Source organism: Cadophora gregata, assembly GCF_030347475.1.
Source record: "Cadophora gregata isolate MNR1 chromosome Unknown scaffold_10, whole genome shotgun sequence".
NCBI classification, from domain to species: Eukaryota; Fungi; Ascomycota; class Leotiomycetes; order Helotiales; family Ploettnerulaceae; genus Cadophora; species Cadophora gregata.
The window spans coordinates 725779-743864 of record NW_026695933.1 but is presented as its reverse complement, the minus strand read 5'-3'; the positions used below and the strand labels follow the sequence as shown (position 1 = coordinate 743864).

Below are 18086 nucleotides of genomic sequence, written 5' to 3'. Positions count from 1 at the left end.
CACTTAACTGAATGGCCTGTGGCGAGTGTCCATTCTCGCGTTCTTGCGACCTGGGCGCTTGAGCAGGATCTCGGGCAACCACTTGCCCTCAATCGCAATCGCAAACACAAAGACACGACGAATGCCCAAAAATAGACGATGGATGAGGTAAATGAATAATTCGTTAAATGTTACTTTTCTACTAGTTCTGAATGTATAACAGGTATTATTCATAAGTTCGTTAATGGAATTCTGTAATACGGACGGCGCAGGGTCCATCGTGACCCAAACAAACCAAACGCGAGACGCTATTAAAACACACGACAATCCGTAATTAAGTCCCATCCTTATAAAAACAAGCAACTGAAATACAGTAAAGCTGCTGCAGAAGTCTAGATCAAACCCAAAGCAAATGGCAAAAGAGCATGACAACCAATCTGATTAGCGAGAGGGACGATGGCGGCAAAATCCGTGATCGTCCATCCACGAGGAGCACTCGTCCCAAGGTAAATCATGCCACCAATGATGGGAATGCACAACATATACATGAACTTGAAGTCTTTCACGATCTTGTCTAGACCGACACGGAAACCCTGCTTCTCAACTTCTTTGGCAGTAGCTGTCCATTCCATCTTGATGGAGAAGAAGTGGCAAAGAAGAGCTGCGGAGAGATGGATGGAGAGGCCTCCGAAGAAGAGAACGAACATTGGGGTCCATTTAATGGTGTCGACGACTGACCAGAAAAAGACTTTTTCTCCGAGACGGTGACGCAACATTGCGAAGGCAAGAGGTGACTAGAACATGTTAGAATCTGTGAAAGTTGCATGAGGAGAAAGAGTGTGGTGAGAGCTTACCAAGAGGTTGAACACAACAGCCATACCGACGAAGATCTTCCAACTGGTAAGATAGAATTGATCGACTTCGGATGAGAACCACCCAACAATGAGGTAGTTTGCTAATGTCAATGGAACGGCCGCAGCAATGGCGTAGTACGTGCCAATGTATGCTAAGATGGTCATCTTGGAAGTGATTTTGATGTCACTCCACAAGAATCTCATGAATAGCGGAGTAAATGGGCCTTTGTACCAGTATCTGAAAGGTCTGAAGACAAGCTCGTTGCAACCATACGCATATCTGCTCATCATTAGCATTCAGTCACGACCCGATAGGTACAATTGAAACTTACTTCTCCCAACGAGCAAGTTCGTCATAGACAGTAAGCGAGACACCCTCTTTGAATCCACCTTGATGGTAGGTAGCCAAGCGAACGATGAAGTTATTCATCTGCATGCGCAAACTGATATCGAAGTCCTCCGACACGTGACTATCAGACCAGAACTTACGCATGCCATCCTCTTCAAAAGAAACAGCCTGGACTGCTTTCCAGCGGAGGAAGGCATTGTGACCGACGAACGGTGCACTGTCACCGTTACCGACGGCGAACTGGATAGACATGTAAATAAGGTTGGTGAAGTAAGTGATGCCGTTTTCGAAAGCATTGTTAGCGACTTGCATGACGCCAGATGCGTGTTGCAGGATTGCTACCTCTGGACTTTCGTGAAGCTCGAGCGCTCCGTAGAGAAGACAGTCCTCGGGCTGGTGAAAGATTAGCACTCTGTCCTCAGGTGAACAAGCATGCTAACTTACCACTCGGGTGTCTGAATCAATGAGCAACACAATCTCTCCCATTCGAACATTGCCCGCAGCCAACGTGCGTCCCTCATCAGACTCAACTATTGTCTTCATTGCATCATCATAGAGCTCGTTCTCGTCTTCAATGGTCAACTCCTCAACGGTACACGACTTGGACTCAGCCCGAGCGGCCATAAGACGTAGGAACTCGTCTTCGACACGGATGGAGAAGTCAAGACAGTAGTTCATGTTGGAAGCTTTCTTGAATTGACCCTTACGGACGAAACCATCAGGGTTCTTGAGTTTCTTCGTTCTCTTGAAGAAACCCCATTTGCCTCTTCCGCCTTCTTCGTCTTCAACGGTGATCATCGAAGTGTCCTTTGGACGAGAACACCATCCGATACCATTGACTTCATAGAAAGCTCGACTAGCCCTATTTGTGCTGTCAGTGAGGTCCAAGTATATGATGTCATAGGGTACTTACTCTGCTAGGTCGGCACTCACGGTTTGCATACCATCGTCGTTGACAAAAATGGAAGCAGTGCCTCCAATCTCTTCGTACTTAGCAATAGCAGCTTGCAAACTGGTGACGGTAGGAATAATGACTCTTCACTGTGAATTAGCTAATGCATCAATGAGAATTTGGATCGCGGCACTTACCCTTTCAAGCCCTCTTTGTAGACAGGCATCTGAATCGTGATATGAGGAAGTTCCAAATCTGGATATCGCTCCCTCTTGGGTGCCTTGGCCGAGTAGAACATAGAGTTGCTACGGACGTAGGTCAACGGACCAAAAAGCTGGAACAGACTTCCGCCAATGACGACAAAGTAGAACAGAGAGAACATGACAAAGATTGGGATTGTAAAGACGAGAGAAAAGCGGATGACTTTGCCATCGTATCGATACTCTGTCAAAAGCTACAATATTGTCAGTAAGCTACAGATCAGTAAGTAGAATGTTAGACTTACTTTCGAGACACAGAGCATTTCGACGAAGACAACAAGTGCCATGGACACTCCAATCACACCAGCATGCAGTAACAGAAATGGTCGTGGGGGAGGAGCAGCAGACTCTGTGTTTGGGTCAAAATAATCATCACCACGATCTTCAATATCAATTGCTGCCTATGATAGCTGTTAGTGATGCCGCAAATGAAGACGTTGATGAAGTGATTGGGAATAATGCTTACCTGGATAGCGAGATACTTTTCATCCAAGACAATGGAAGCAGAACTGGGAGAGCTAGATGCGCCTCCTCGTGCACCTGCGTAGCCCGGAGACCAAGAATAGTTGTTTGGTGTGCTGATATGCGAGCCCCATACCTGTGATATTGATCAGTTGTCATGTGAGGAGCAGAAGACCAATCGAACTCACGTGAGCCATAAGCTTGTCTTCCACGTCAGCAGCATGAGAAAGAATTCCTTCGACGGTGTCACTCCAAAGCATCACGATACGCTCCTCTCGAAGCAGACAGGCGTATGACTTAGGTTCAATCTCTTCTCTGCCGTCAAGAAAAGCGTCCAGAGATTGAATCACGGGAACCTTGACTCTTGGGCCAAGATGAAGATCAGCTTGGAAAGGGCTCACTTGCGCGAACAAGTTCTCCGTGATCTCAGAGGACATGGTCACTCCAACTCGAGCGCCTACAAGTCGTAGTGCTTCTAGAAATTGGGCATCTACGGTTGCGGGCTCGGTTGCGTAGTTGACCCCATCTGGCTTTCGAATGGCAACGCCAAGAGCAGTTTGCTCCGGAGCGTTTCCATTGTCGTCACCAAACTCTTGAAGCCATTTCCGATCAGAACAGCGCCGATGGAGATATTTTACTGTCTTCAAATTATTAGAGAAACATGACGGTGTGAACGGTTTAGATCCTTACCGTGTTGAACTTGTCTTGGTCAAAAATTGTGCCTTGACTGCTATGTCGCTTGCTCAAGGAAGGGCCCGGTCGTTTGGCTGGGGCAGGATAAGCTGGGAGAGATTTTCTCTCACCCTTCATATGAATATAATCTGCAGACTCTGATGACTGAGAAGACATCTTGAGCAAAGCCGCAAGACTTGGGCGAAGCAAGACAGAATGTGAAATGTGTGGAAGAAAGTGGCAGCTGGGTTCGAAAATAGAGAAATCCCCCGGGAGGTCCTTGTCAATAAGAGATCCCAGGGAGCTCTCTACTCCACGTGTCTTGGAAGAGCGCCTGTCTCTGCACTAATCGGCCCATCCCAACCTTTGGATCGGTCGAAATGCTATGGACGAAAGATTGGTCTGGGCACAACATGGACGGCTGAGGTCCAGGGAGGCTGCCGAACTCGTCTTCGAAGCTACGGAGAAATGCGAGGGAAGCATCAAACCTTGGAGCTCTTGGTACTCCACTACCAAGGCTGTCTCGAGCTGAATGAATCCAGCCCTCGCCATGATGAGGCAGAGCATCGTAGTGTTGTCGTGGGAATCATGCACAGCGTGCGTCACCTTGGCGTTCTGAGGCTTCTTTGGCTGGGCTAAAACGACCAGGTCTCTACAAGAATGCCAAAATAGACATAGCTACAATCGGAAAACTTCCCGTATCCTCAACTGAGTATTTTGTGGTTGTTCGGATGGGACTTTGGATAGATGCACGTGCATGAGTAGCGCATATCGAACTTGAGGTGGTGGGCACGGATGTAAAAAGCTCGCTAAAGTAGTATTCTCGCTAACTTCGTAATGCAACCTAAACAACCAGGCTAGGACACTGCCCTGGCTGCGCTACCGAACTCGATGAAGATTTCCATTACCCAATCAAGATCGAGCCCAACCATTGCGTTGGCGAGCTACGATTCTGTTCACACCAATTCTTCGGATCTTAGAAGAAAAGCATTATCTTCGGCAAGCGGCAAGTGCTTAACGTGCCTGATTCACATTGCCATTTCTTGGCCCAGGCGCGACCTACCTCATTTTTAGCCACACAGTCAGTCGTGCTGTGTGAATTCTAGTGCTTGGGACGTTGACATAAAATTTGTATCTGGACGTTTTGCGCACCCCAAGGCGCGAAATCCTGAGGGTACAGTACAGAAGTCTGTCAACAGTGAATCTGCACTAAACTGTTTCTGGACATCCCGAGTCCAGGGTAGATTGTGTACCAACCAAAAGCAAAGACTGGAACTGGATCACCCGGATCACTACCCGCGCACGTTTTGAGCAGCAACCATCTCAAAACCAGGAAATACTTGGATCGATACCAAAGCTGACAGCTCAAAATGGCCAATGAGAGCTGGACCTCATCGCGCAGCCACACTTTTCGAATTAGCCTAAAAATCATCCCGGCGCTTCATATGGGTGTATGCAGTCTGCAGTCTGCAATTAGTCAAACCACCTACAGCTTACTGCCTGTCCATGAGCAATTTTTCACGAGGGTCGGACCTGGACACTGCAGAGGCGTCAATAGTTTCAATAGTCGTATTTTTCTTGCATCGGCAGCGCTTTGAGAAAGTCACTTTTAGTACAGTGCATGAGCTTGGAGGGCGCGACACTACTTCGATTTGGAATCTGCAAAATGCAGTCTAGAATCGACACTGCTGAAGATTGAGTCCAAAAGAACTGGTAACAGTGAAGATAAGGTGGTTTTTGTCAGTGGGGGTCTGGCACATCTAGTCTAAAGTTTGAAGCTTCTTGATATCAATGATTATAGCCCCGTCCCAAACACTTGCAAAGAAAGATACATACAAGCAAGCCTTGCTCCCCAATTCTTTTCTATCGAGATTGCCATACAAGTAATTTTCACTTCTTGACCCCTGCCAACCTACATTTCGCAACCATGAGCCATCGATTGAGTATGGAGATCAGCACTTCGCCTAAAGTTGGAAGCGACACAGCTTCCATCAAGAGCCGTGCTGTATCTGTGGGAAGTCGAGCTATCTCTACCACTTCAAAGAGACGCACAACAGCATCTATTCTTCGACTCGGCACTGCTCCTCCCTCTGTTATAGACAGCATCCCACCAAGACCTCAACGTCGCTTCAAGAGTGCTCGCCTCATTGGAGAGTAAGTCATGCTCTACCATCACAAGACCTCCCTGTGCTGACCAAAAAGATATGAGAAACCATGGAAAGAGACTCCTATCAGACGACGAAAGTGGGATTATTACATCTTTTGGGGAGGGTGCGCACTTGGGTTGGTGGCAGGAGCATTCATGTGCTATCTCGCTTGGAGTGGAGTGCCGAATAATCAGGTATGTCGTCGTCGCCTTCGACTGCATCTACATAAGCTTATACACACACACAGTACTGTCTCATACTCGACGATGACTTCAAAACTATTAATTCGGATGTGTGGACTCATGAGATCCAACGTGGGGGCTATGGCACGGGATCCTTCGACTGGACAACCTCTGACCCAAAAAATTCCTTCACCGATGCTGAAGGTCTACACATTGTCCCAACCCTCACCACCGAGTCAACTGACATCACTCCCGCCCAAATACTTGACAACTACGTCCTGAATCTCACGACGTCTGGGGAGTGCACATCACCAGATGGAGGAAACTCATGCTCCATTCGAAGCAACAAGACTTCCGGAGACATAATCAATCCCGTTCGCAGTGCTCGGCTCACCACGCGCGGCAAGAAGACGTTGACTTATGGTAGGGTCGAAGTTGTCGCTAAGATGCCTGTAGGTGACTGGCTGTGGCCGGCCATCTGGATGATGCCAGAAGACAGTGTGTATGGTATCTGGCCCCAAAGCGGCGAGATCGACATCGCAGAGAGCCGAGGCAACTCAGGCGATAGCTTCCCCGACGGAAGGGACAGCATCGGCTCGGCACTCCACTGGGGTCCAATCGCTGAAGCAGATGCATTCTGGAAGACTCAAGGAAAGCACAACATCAGGCGCGCCGACTACAGCCAAGGTTTCCGAACTTATGGCCTTGAGTGGAGTGAAAAGTATCTCTTCACATACATTGACAGTCGCCTCTTGCAAGTCTTCTTCATCAATTTCCAGAACAGGCCCAGCATGTGGGATAGAGGCGACTTCGGCCAAAAGATTGTCAACAAGAGTGCGCTACACGACCCATGGAGCCAGACTGGCCAACGGAACACTCCGTTCGACCAGGCTTTCTACCTTATCCTCAATGTTGCTGTTGGAGGCACCAATGGGTACTTTAGGTACGCTCAACCCCACTGAGTTGGCGGAGACTTGTGCTAACACTTCACTTTACAGGGACGGAGTTGACAACAAACCATGGGGCGACGCAAGCTACAGTGCGCCCTTGCAGTTCTACAATGCGCAAAGTCTTTGGCTGCCGACCTGGGGAAATGAGACAGCTCGTGGGATGACGGTCAAGAGTGTGAAGATGTGGAGCGAGGGTGCCTGCAAGTGAACCTGCTCATTCCACCTACGTAATCAGTCACGGGGTAACTACTGGCGTTTGTTTTGACTTTCCGGGCGTTCGTTTTTATCTCGCACGGGCTGTATGGTAAAATTAATTCACGATAAACATGAAATTTAAAAAATGCATTTGTTTACTTTCACATGCCCTACGCCGATGACGTGAAAGTCTCGTCCCCTGCAGTAGCCAAGAGTCTAATATGAACGGTTAAAGTGCTTGTTCTAGCGTGTTTAGCTCACCCAGCGGCGCGAGCCCATCGCCAAGCCGGTTAAGGCAGGTCGTAACCCACTCTCTTCCCACCAACCACGCCTCGCTCGAAAGCGAGACCCTTACCTAGGTAGAGTAGGTAGTCTAGAATGGCACAAGCTAACTGAAGAAGTCGTCGTGGGGGGCCGAGGAGATCCGGGTTCCGAAGTCTCCTACAGGGATATGGTACTGCAACTCAGTACCAGAACTGTGTCCAGAACTCAGAACTGTGTTGTTGTGAACAGTGTGTATTATTATTGTTGCGAGTGTACTCTGAGTACCGTCACGCTGTCACTTCAACTTTGTCCCCGCAAGCCGGGAAATACCTCCGGATGAGACAAATGCACACCATCAAGTCTCCTTAGGCCCGATCTCCCCAAGGCACAAAACCTTATCTTCGCTGAAACTCAACTCGACAGCGCCCATCTCCCGTCCCGTCCCAACCCATTCTTCATCATAGGCGAGCATATCACTTGCATCCGGAGAATCAGGCATCCTACTCTAGGGAGTCCCTTAGCCACCCAGCCACCCAGCCACCGCGAAACACACCCTCAAAAGTCGATCCGGAAAAGGAATCAGCATGCTACTGGAGTTTGGACCGCTCAAAAGCTTAAACCGGACCAGGTCTATTGCGGACAGGGGGGCGTATTTCTCGTTCAGCTGGACCGTTAGCACACCCCCGGAAAGCGGCAAGGTCTCGCAGCCACTACAGTACAGTACGAAAGGTACTTACTTTACTTCACTCGCACTGTTGTCGGAGGCATCCGTGCGCTTAGTCCTCACTCGCCTGCACCGCGCCAGTACTGAAATAGATTTAGCGGCACGGCCTCCCAAGACTCTTATCCAGACCTCACTTCTGGCATCCTGCAGCCTCAATCAATAACCATGGTAGTACGGCTTCATGCACTAACATCGGTGCCATTTTCTGCGCCATATTGGTGCATGGCCACCAGTTTCTTAGACTGGAGACGAGATCCAAGATCCTCTCACATCTCGCGATGCGAGCAAGGATGTGGAGGCAAGATTCCAGAACCTTTGCCCATGGCTCCGGCATCATCCTCGAGCTTCATTTGTCACTGGGCGTTTTTGGACCTTCGCATACTGTACCTTCGTATCTTCTCGCTTGATTTCCCTGTTTAGGGTGCTTTTCTTGCATGGCGCTGTTCCGTTCTTGTCAAGTGTTGGTACCGATGCCCGTCAGCCTCGACAGCGCTGCCGAAGCACATCAACACCTACCACAACATGCAACTCAAGCCGCGAATGGCAAACAGTTGCCAGATTCTGGCCCTCTTTCCCAGAGTCTGACCTCCCGCGGTCTGACTATTGATTCCTCGTGCCCTCGACAACCTCGTCGAACCAAGGACACGGATCCTAGCTCGAGATCGTTCCCACCTTCGCTGTCCGAACAACCCAACACGTCCACATCTGAAGTCCAGCTCCCATGAATCAACGCCGCAGATTCTGTGGACCTCTTCCGACCCCCAGATAAGGGATTTAGCGGTACAGAGTGGCTGTTCAGCTGCGAATCTCGACTACCAGCCCGTATCTTGCTCAGGCAGCGTGGTCCTTCTAGGCTTTTTGGGTGTGGAAACCGAGACAGCACCACTGTGCTTGAGCTTTCCTTGGGCTTGAGTCTGGAATGAAAAACTTTTTTGCTGACGTGGACAGCTGTGAAACGACCTCCCCAGTCAAATTCATATCTTCCTCGCACGTTTGCATCTCTCCCCATTCCCACGTTGTTCCTCAGCTACTCTGAGTTCAGATTTGACACCTCCCCTACTGCTTCTGTACACGCATAGTGGTTTTAGATTACATTTGACCAGGATGGTGTTCATCCTCAACACTATGTGGCTTGTTTCGCTGCAACTCCTGGTTAGTTGATGCACACGCCCTCATCCAGCATATATGAAAGCTCACAGTCACATGACAGGTTGCATCTGCTGCCGCACACTCAGACATTGAGAAGCGTGATGCCGTTATCTCTTCTAATTTGCCTACGAACTGGACATACACTGGATGCTATGGGGACCAACAAGCATCGCCCACACTAAGTGGTGCCATGTACTACAATGAAACTTCCATGACACAGCAGTCATGTATCCTTTTCTGTAACAAACGAGGCTTCATCCAAGCTGGCGTCGAGAACTCATCTCAATGCTGTAAGTCAACGATACCTCACCCTTCACGTCTTTTGCTATGCGTCGGGCCGACTATCAAATGTGGTTTCTCAACATTTCGCCTAGCCTTGGCGGGCATGCGTGAACCTGGTCTTTCAATACTGCATGTTTCAATGCGCGTACATCGAAGTAGCCCTTATCACAGACATTGAAAATATTGAATGCAAAGAAACCATAACTGACATGTATAGTCTGTGGTAACGACGACCTGAGCAAACGAACCCCTGCTCCATCTACAGACTGCAATGTAGGTTGTTCAGGAAATAGCTCAACCTTGTGCGGCGCAACATCCCGTTTGAATATCTTCAGCAGCAATCAGACTGTGCCAAGTCCCGTAACGAGCAGGGGAATCGGTCTTTGGGCTCTATACGGATGCTACACGTGAGTCTTCCCTGTAATCTGCAGGAAAATAGCCTAATGTACCATATAGGGAAGGTATCAACGGGAGAGCCCTTACCACCAGCATGACTGTACCTGGTGGGGGTAACAATCTAACCGTTGTATCCTGCATTAATGCTTGCCAAAGTTCTGGCTTCGTTCTGTCCGGGGTTGAGATGGGCGGAAATTGCTGTAAGTCTTGGCAACCCCTCGTGACTTTGTTGGTCACTGACTCTGGTTTTAGATTGCGGCAACCAGTTCTCAAATCAAGCCCAGCCTGCCTCGAATGGGTTTGTAGGTTGTAATTCTCGGTGTAATGGCAATGCTACAGGTATGTTTTGCTATATTGCTGTCTAGAAAACAATTCTGATGATATCTAGAGTTCTGCGGGGGAAATAGTGCTTTAGACGTCTATGGTTTCAATAACACGGTCCCCAATCCTCTGGTTTCGAAAAGTTCAAGTGTTCGAAGCACTTCCTCTTCAACGTCATCTTCTATCCGTAGCCCATCAGTCTCACCAACGGCCACTTCGCGATCATCAACTACCAGCTCGCGAAGCACGTCAGCTTCTTCCACGAGATCTTCATCTCCCGTATCCAGAGCAACTTCTCCTTCAAGCTCAGCAACTTCAAGATCGTCCGGCAGGACCAGTCAAATATCGTTGTCATCGTCATCCTCACGATCTTCCAGTAGGACCAGTCTAGTTTCCTCAACGTCTTCTTCAAGGTCGTCTAGCAGTACTCGTCAGATGGCCACCTCAGCATCGTCTTCGAGCTCATCAACGATTCCAGGATCAGCCGCTAGGATTAATCAAGCTGCCCAGGCAGCAGCTGCTTCAGTATCGACAACAACAACATCAACTACCAGTAGTACATCGAGCGCTGCACCGTCAGTTCCGTCTTGGTATGCAGATGGCTGCTGGACAGACTCTGTTGGTAATCGTGCACTCTCAAACCAGCAGTATGGAGATGCGGCTTCAATGTAGGTGCCCTATGATTCTTTGAACTTCTCATGAATCCTTAAATTCACTGCGAGTACTGACTTTGTCGACCTGCAGGACGATTGAACTCTGCATGTCAAAATGTAGTAATGCTGGCTTTACTATCGCAGGTCTGGAATACTATTCTGAATGCTGTAAGAATCTCCGATCTTTTCCTCATTCAGAAATCCCGCTGACGATCATTAGATTGTGACTCGCTAATCAGAAATGGGAATACACGTGCCTCTGACCCCACCACCTGCAATACACCATGTCAAGGTAATTCATCCGAGACTTGCGGTGGGGGGAATAGACTCTCGTTGTATCGTTTCGGCATCAGCTCTAGCTCTGGTAGCAGCAGTAGCTCGACCCAATCATCCACCGCCACTGCTACAACTTCTGCCTCGCTTACTGGGACGTCCTCAACTGCTACTTCTCAAGGCCCTTCTTGGAACTACCTTGGTTGTTATGTTGACGCTGTTGGCTCTCGTACGCTGAGTAATCCAATCTATGGCAACGGTAATATCATGACCGTTGAGCTGTGCCAATCACAATGCAAGAACGCCGGCTACACACTTTCAGGGTATGTAATACATCTCCTAAGTTTCCCGTCGTCTCTAACTCCTGTTTACAACTCCAACCTATTTGTCGAAGCTTATGCTAACTTTCTGACTAGCGTGGAATATGGCGGAGAATGCTGTAGGTAGAACTTCAACGACACTTGAGATTTACTAACTCTGAGAAGATTGTGACAATGCCCTTCAAAATGGCGGCGGCCCAGCACCGGATGGTTCTGCTGGATGTAACATGGCATGCAATGGTAATAGTGCCGAGATCTGGTATGTCCCTGAGAAAAACTTGTCATACTTTTGACAGCTTACTCATTTCGCTTAGTGGTGGCGGTAATCGTCTGTCTCTGTACAGTTACTCGACGCCTGGCGGATCAACAACTTCGTCTCAAACATCTGTCTCAAGCTCACAGACAAGCTCGTTATCAACATCAAGCACATCTGCACCAGCTTCATCTGGATGGACCTCGCTTGGTTGCTACAACGACTCGGTGGGAGCACGAACACTTTCGAACCCCATCTATGGCCAGAACGACGTAATGACCGTTGAACTTTGCGAGAATTCTTGCAAGAACGCCGGCTATACGTTTTCTGGTGTCGAGTATGGCGGAGAATGCTACTGTGATAACTCTATTAAGAATTACGGCGCTCCAGCTTCTGACGGCTGCACGATGACTTGTCACGGAAATGCTGCCGAGGTGTGCGGCGGACCCAATCGGATGAACGTTTATCAATTCGTCACATTCACCGCCTCCAGTGCTTCTTCTCAGACATCATCACAGACCTCATCGCAGACGTCCTCACAGAGTTCTTCGTCTGTTGTCAGTTCATCGGTATCGTCAACGTCTCAACTTTCTTCGACCAGCACAACGTTGTCTTTTGTCTCCGCAGTAGCTGAAACTTCAAGTAAGTAGAGCTCGTCACAACCATTTATATCAAAATCTATGTTTGGATTCAATTATGCTGACATCGTAAGCAGGCACTACTTCTAGCTCGGTAACCTCGACTACTGCATCCAACTCAACGACTTCATTGGGCTCATCATCAACATCTTCATTAACATCCGTATCAGCATCACCAACTAAAGCAGCTGGCTGGTATGCAGCGGGATGTTATGTCGATGCCGTTGGCTCTCGAACGCTTCGATATGGCATGCAGGTCCCAGGTGGGGCTGGATCTATGACTGTCGAGGCTTGCAATTCGGTCTGCCAGAGCTCACAATATACCATTGCTGGCGTAGAGTACGCAGGTGAATGCTGTAAGTCATAGAGGCAATGTAATGTCAATATCTCTCTGACCAGTTTTAAGATTGCGATAATTCATACCAAAACGGAAATGGACCGGCTCCCGATGGTAACGCTGGATGCAATATGCCATGCAATGGCAACACAACCGAAATCTGGTAAGCTTGATTATTTTATTCTTAGAAGAAGAAGATTAAACTAATACGTCAACAGCGGCGGCTCGAATCGCTTGTCGGTCTACACATATTACTCTGAACCATCAAGTGCGGCCGCAGCTTCCAGCAGCACCGCCGTCTCGACTACAACTCCAACACCATCAAGTCTGGCGACAGGACTACCAGCCAACTGGACCTACGGTGGCTGCTATATCGACAATGCCAATGGCCGTATCATGATGAATCAGCAACAAGACAACCAACAGCAAACCGTTGAATCTTGTGTCAACACATGTTCTAGTATGGGATATGTTGTTGCCGGTATGGAATACGGAGTCCAATGTTTCTGTGATAACTACATCAGAAATGGAGCAGCTCTTGCTGCATCTGACACACAGTGCGGAATGTCCTGTCCAGGTAAAACCTCTGAGCACTGTGGTGCTGGGGATCGGGTATCGATCTACAATAAAGGCAATCTTACTGTCTATCAACCCCCCAAGCCACAAAACTCTTCTCTTCCAGGAAACTGGACGTATCAAGGGTGTCTGACGTAAGTTCATCGCAAGTTGATCACGAACGTTCTAACTGTCATTGACAGAGACAATGCCGACAAAAGAACATTCCCCTACAGAATCACGAACATGGTTGCGAATAATACTGCCACAAACTGTTTGAGTCTGTGCTCTCAATTTGGTTACCCTGCTGGTGGAATGGAGTATTCTTCAGAGTGCTGTAAGTATTTGCGCTTGCCTGTTATCGATCGACACACTGATGTAGCATAGATTGTGGGGATTTCTCAGACATTGTCAATGCCGGAGCCACAACGGCCCCTGAGGCAGATTGCAACATGGCATGCTCAGGAGATTCCTCGTCCATCTGTGGTGGTGGCAGTAGAATCTCATACTATGCATGGACCGGACAGCCACTCTATTCCTGGGCTAGACCTAACGGGGCAGATGCTGGCCAATATCAGTTCCTCATTGGTGGAGTTGTCATTCCTCTCATCACAAGTCAAACGATCACTGGCAAAGTAACTTTCTTGGAAAAGTTCGGCACAGGAGCTCCAAATACAACTGGAGCCTATGAACTAGATCTAGCCCAGATCAATAACTTCACGGCTGCGTGGAGACCCATGCACGTGAAAACGGATATCTTCTGTGCGGGTGGCCTTACCTTGCCCGACAAAGCAGGCCGACAGATCAACGTAGGTGGATGGGCCAATGATGCTACCTATGGTATCAGATTGTATTGGCCAGATGGTTCTCCAGGAGTTGCTGGTAAGAATGACTGGCAAGAAAACGTCAAGGAAGTCTCATTGCAGAACGGAAGATGGTACCCGACCCCAATGATTATGGTGAGTGTCCAAATACCCACTAAGAGTGCGTTGTACTAATACCTGGTAGGCAAATGGATCTATTCTAGTGGTTGGCGGTCAGGAGGGTTCCAATGGCGCCCCTGTACCGACACTGGAAATTCTTCCAAAGGCTGGAGGAGTCATTTACTGTGACTGGCTCAAGAGGACTGATCCATACAACTTGTATCCTTACCTTGCAGTCCTTCCGTCAGGAGGAGTGTTCGTCGCCTACTACAACGAAGCTCGTATTCTTGATGAAGGCTCTCTCCTGACGTCCAGGACACTGCCAAATATCCCAGGAGCCGTCAATGACTTTGATGGTGGTCGTACGTATCCATTCGAAGGTACCGCTGTTCTACTGCCACAGCATGCTCCGTACAGCGATCCGTTGGAAGTTCTAATTTGTGGTGGTTCGACACCTGTGAGTTCGCAAGTCAACTTTCTTGAGGCATTTTACTAATTACCCAGGGCCCTGAAATCGCTCTTGACAATTGTGTTTCGCTCGCACCAGAGAGGCCTGGTGCTAACTGGACAATTGAGCGCATGGTAAGTCTTCAACTTCAATCCATATCGTTTCCGCCATGCTAATATGCCTTAGCCATCTGCACGAGTCATTTCTTGCATGACAGCTCTTCCAGACGGAACTTACCTCATCCTCAATGGTGGCCAACAAGGTCGTGCTGGATTCGGTCTTGCCGTCAATCCTAACCACAACGCCGTCCTTTACGACCCCTCGAAACCACTGTATAGCCGCATGTCCGTCATGGCAAATACCACTATCGACCGCCTCTACCACTCCGAAGCCATTCTTCTCCAAGATGGCCGCGTTTTGGTATCTGGTTCCGATCCGGAAGATGAGCGATTTGCACAGGAATACCGAGTCGAGGTCTTCGTACCACCTTATCTCTTGAACGGCAAACCACAACCCACGTTCAACATCCTTAACAAAGATTGGGCATATGGTCAATCAGTCACTGTAACTTTGACAAGTGCCACCTCAGGGAATATTCGTGCTTCTCTCCTTGGAGCTGAGTCTTCAACTCATGGTAACAGCATGGGTCAGAGGACGCTCTTCCCTGCAATCAGCTGTAGCGGAAACACATGCACCATCACGGCACCGCCTAATGCACATGTTTGCCCTCCTGGGTGGTTTATGTTGTTTATCTTGGATGGCCCTACGCCAAGTGTGGCTACCTTTGTGAGAATTGGAGGGGATCCGGCTGGTTTGGGTAATTGGCCGAACTTTGACGATTTCAAGCCTTTGCCGGGTGTTTGATGTTGAGGCGTTGGATGTTGATTATCATTTTTTGTACATTGAGTAATAGTAATCTGAAGTCTTTTGAATGATAATTGAAAAGTTAGTCCCTCGTTTGCCTTATGATAGGTGTCATTTGATGTGAAGTAAACAAATTCGCTTCACCAGAATGCCCCACTCTCCATTAGCCGAAAGTGGGTCAGATGTAAACAACACTCCCAGACTTGAAAATAACTCAAGACTCACCTAATTGAGAACTGGAGCCACTTTTCTTATCAATTCACCGGGTAGAGATATTATGGAATGATTCTGACGCATTAAGCTTGCAATCCAGGGATTGAAATCATTTGCCACTACAGATTTCAACCTTAGCATGGAAATTGCTTGCTTTACACTCCTAGTCATCTTCTCAAACCCCCACAAGACCAAGATGGGACACGATGACAGATATCCAACAATACCTTAAAAGCTTTGCCGACTCATACTTCTCTCCTCCTCCATCTGCGGCATATGACTAAACTCCTGCCCCACCCAAGCCAAATAAACCTTCTCATGCACCTGAATCGGCGGCCCATTAGGCTGCGGATCCCTATCAAACTCCGGCACCTTCTGAACCTGGAACTCCACCCCATCCTTCCTCGCCCTCCTCATAGCATACAAATTGAACCCCACATACCACAACATGCCGAACCCCAGAATCGTCCACGCAACAGTCGGTGTCGTGTACCACGCCACAACAACCTTCTTGGCTGCAGCGAACTTGCCACTTGGTGGAACCCAGGAGGCGATGATTGGATAGGCGCTGCCGATGCCGAATAGGAAGGCGGCGGTGATGCTAAAGAAAGGGTTGAAAGTGGATTTCTGGCGCCAGCGAGCGCGGCTGCTGAAGCGGAGTTTGAGCATACCCACCGAGATGGCGAAACCGAAGACTGCGACAATGGTGTAGGAGTAGACATCGACCAGGAATCCGTACGCGTCGGTGGGATGCAGCTTGATGGTTGCTAGGATCATGATGATTGTGAATGACCAGTGGAGAAATAGTGCGCCGAAGGGCGTTTCTTGAGAGTGCTCTCGGGGATCGAGCCAGGGTTTGTTGAGCAGCCAGTGGAATTTTCGGTTGATGAATGAATGTTTGTCGTTTTGGATCCAAGTGAGGAGGCGACCGAAGGACAGATTCTTCGTCTGCGAAGTGGTTGATTAGAAAAGAAGCAGTGACTTGGGAGATAGACTGTACCTGGCCGAAGAATTTTGCCCATGGAAGGATACCTTCTTTAGCGATTTCTTGCTTTACTGTACTTCTGTCAGCTAGAAATCGAAGTTTTGGTCACAGTGACTAACCTCGGGCAGCAGTGAAGGTCATAACGACGATGTTGCCGAAGCTGGAAACTGCCATGAATGCGGCGAGAACCCTTCCAGGTAGTTTCTTGTCGTCGGAAATGGCGCCAAATGTCATTTGGAAAAACAACAGTGCCACATTGGCCTTGGGATTGACCTGTTCTATTTTGGGCACAACCACCATCTGAAGATGCATTAGCTTTTGGTTTATTGACTGTGTGACCGTCACTCACATATGCAACGTTGACAAGTAAGTACAGACAACAGACTATCGCAACACCAATCGAAGTCCCGATGGGCATGGTCTTTCGTGGTCGGCGGATTTCGCCAAGAACCTGGCTGTATTAGAATATGGATCTGTGCTTGGACAAGGATCACTTACATAATTTGGTTGGTCAAATCCACTCCATGCAAAAATGACAGCTAGAAATGTCTTGGTATAGCCATATGCTTCGTCTGCGGGGTTGTTGAAAGCATTGTCGACAGCCATGTTATCAACGGCATAACTTTTCGTGTCGAAGGCACCGGCCCATGCGCAGATACCCGTTATGATGATCAAGAGTAGCATCATGACTTTAATAGCTGCAAACATATTACCAAGCCATATGCCTCCTCGACGTGAAAGAGCGTGGATCAGACAGGCAAATGTTGCAGCTGCAACTGCGAGACCTCTCACGGCGCTATTTGTAACTTCAACGTTTGCTGCTTCGAGGGTTCGAATGCCGAAAATCAAGCAATTTCCCGCCATATTCCCCAAGATTATGTATGCAGCTGCAAAGATGCAGGTGACGAATAGGACAGTTCTTTGTCGGTATGCTGGCCATGTGAAAACATATTGTAGCTGCAGTATATTAGCGCTGACTTGAAGTCTTCATACTTGTTCTGCTGCACTCACGTAGTTCAGTGTCCCACCACTTCGCGGAATGCCTTGTTCAACACCTTCAAACTTATGGCGGGGTGTGCTTAGACCAAATTCAATATTCAGGTAGGCTCCTGAAATGGTGTATATAGCACCAGCAAGCCAGAAGAGGAGAGTGATGCCAACACTCCCGGTTCCGCGGATGACAGTGGCAGGCGAGTTGAATATACCCGTTCCTTTGATGATTAGATAGAAAATATAAGTACAGAGCCACGAAGACTTACCTATGACTCTGTTGACAACAAGTGCAATGACAGACCAGTAACCCAATCGAAAGCGTTCTTCTGGAGCCTTTGTGATGATTGTGTTGGGGATGTTCTCTGGCAAAATTTCGAAAATTGCAGAATTGATGCTACTGTTATCATCCCCAAACACTTCTTCAGTCCTTGACTCGGTACCTTGATCTGCTGTAGAAACCATAATGGTGATATTCTAGCAAATTTGAAAACTGTTGGAGGTTTGGAGACGAACTGTCTTTGAGATGGAGACAAGAGAAAAGCTGGGCGTAGCC

At 48.5% G+C, this 18086-nt stretch overlaps 4 protein-coding genes across 5 annotated transcripts; 2 read left to right on the top strand and 2 right to left on the bottom strand.

The window, feature by feature from the left end:
• Positions 1–143: 143 nt before the first annotated feature.
• On the bottom strand, positions 144–4054 carry ONS95_001622 (uncharacterized protein). Its single transcript, XM_058494827.1, has 10 exons — positions 3487–4054; positions 2985–3437; positions 2801–2932; positions 2580–2735; positions 2272–2528; positions 2096–2218; positions 1627–2044; positions 1166–1575; positions 834–1113; positions 144–773 (listed from the first exon to the last, which is right to left on the bottom strand). Exons 1-10 carry the CDS (start codon positions 3643–3645, stop codon positions 372–374), a joined length of 2790 nt encoding a protein of 929 aa, XP_058355134.1. The 5' UTR covers positions 3646–4054; the 3' UTR covers positions 144–371.
• Positions 4055–5228: 1174 nt separating this feature from the next.
• Positions 5229–7090, top strand: ONS95_001621 (uncharacterized protein). Of its 2 annotated transcripts, XM_058494825.1 has the most exons (4): positions 5229–5622; positions 5671–5809; positions 5863–6740; positions 6796–7090. In XM_058494825.1, the coding sequence occupies exons 1-4, from the start codon at positions 5396–5398 to the stop codon at positions 6953–6955; spliced, it is 1404 nt and encodes a 467-aa protein (XP_058355132.1). In that variant the 5' UTR covers positions 5229–5395; the 3' UTR covers positions 6956–7090. The 2 variants fall into 2 exon arrangements, with proteins under 2 accessions (XP_058355132.1, XP_058355133.1); XM_058494826.1 differs by having other exon boundaries at positions 5863–6814.
• Positions 7091–7442: 352 nt separating this feature from the next.
• Positions 7443–15414, top strand: ONS95_001620 (uncharacterized protein). The gene is made up of 20 exons (XM_058494824.1): positions 7443–7976; positions 8029–9082; positions 9141–9369; positions 9579–9768; positions 9818–9957; positions 10010–10096; positions 10146–10746; positions 10823–10899; positions 10952–11327; positions 11421–11443; positions 11490–11583; positions 11639–12219; positions 12293–12571; positions 12622–12715; positions 12771–13262; positions 13311–13444; positions 13495–14066; positions 14116–14487; positions 14535–14612; positions 14665–15414. The coding sequence occupies exons 2-20, from the start codon at positions 9035–9037 to the stop codon at positions 15340–15342; spliced, it is 5145 nt and encodes a 1714-aa protein (XP_058355131.1). The 5' UTR covers positions 7443–7976; positions 8029–9034; the 3' UTR covers positions 15343–15414.
• A 256-nt stretch (positions 15415–15670) lies between these two features.
• On the bottom strand, positions 15671–17995 carry ONS95_001619 (uncharacterized protein; the record flags this gene model as incomplete). The annotated part of the gene is made up of 7 exons (XM_058494823.1): positions 15671–16503; positions 16556–16611; positions 16660–16840; positions 16890–16991; positions 17039–17497; positions 17552–17751; positions 17800–17995. The coding sequence occupies 7 exons, from the start codon at positions 17993–17995 to the stop codon at positions 15784–15786; spliced, it is 1914 nt and encodes a 637-aa protein (XP_058355130.1). The 3' UTR covers positions 15671–15783.
• Between the last annotated feature and the right edge of the window lie 91 nt (positions 17996–18086).

Bases quoted from the DNA above. Each gene is read 5' to 3' on its own strand.
- ONS95_001622 (XM_058494827.1), bottom strand. From the start codon at position 3,645: ATGTCTTCTCAGTCATCAGAGTCTGCAGATTATATTCATATGAAGGGT. The intron at 3,438-3,486 runs GTAAGGATCTAA...AATAATTTGAAG, and splicing joins ACCAAGACAAGTTCAACACG to ACAGTAAAATATCTCCATCG. The intron at 2,219-2,271 runs GTAAGTGCCGCG...TTCACAGTGAAG, and splicing joins TACAAAGAGGGCTTGAAAGG to AGTCATTATTCCTACCGTCA.
- ONS95_001621 (XM_058494825.1), top strand. From the start codon at position 5,396: ATGAGCCATCGATTGAGTATGGAGATCAGCACTTCGCCTAAAGTTGGA. The intron at 5,623-5,670 runs GTAAGTCATGCT...CTGACCAAAAAG, and splicing joins AGTGCTCGCCTCATTGGAGA to ATATGAGAAACCATGGAAAG. The intron at 5,810-5,862 runs GTATGTCGTCGT...ACACACACACAG, and splicing joins GTGGAGTGCCGAATAATCAG to TACTGTCTCATACTCGACGA.
- ONS95_001620 (XM_058494824.1), top strand. From the start codon at position 9,035: ATGGTGTTCATCCTCAACACTATGTGGCTTGTTTCGCTGCAACTCCTG. The intron at 12,220-12,292 runs GTAAGTAGAGCT...CATCGTAAGCAG, and splicing joins CGCAGTAGCTGAAACTTCAA to GCACTACTTCTAGCTCGGTA. The intron at 13,445-13,494 runs GTAAGTATTTGC...GATGTAGCATAG, and splicing joins GGAGTATTCTTCAGAGTGCT to ATTGTGGGGATTTCTCAGAC.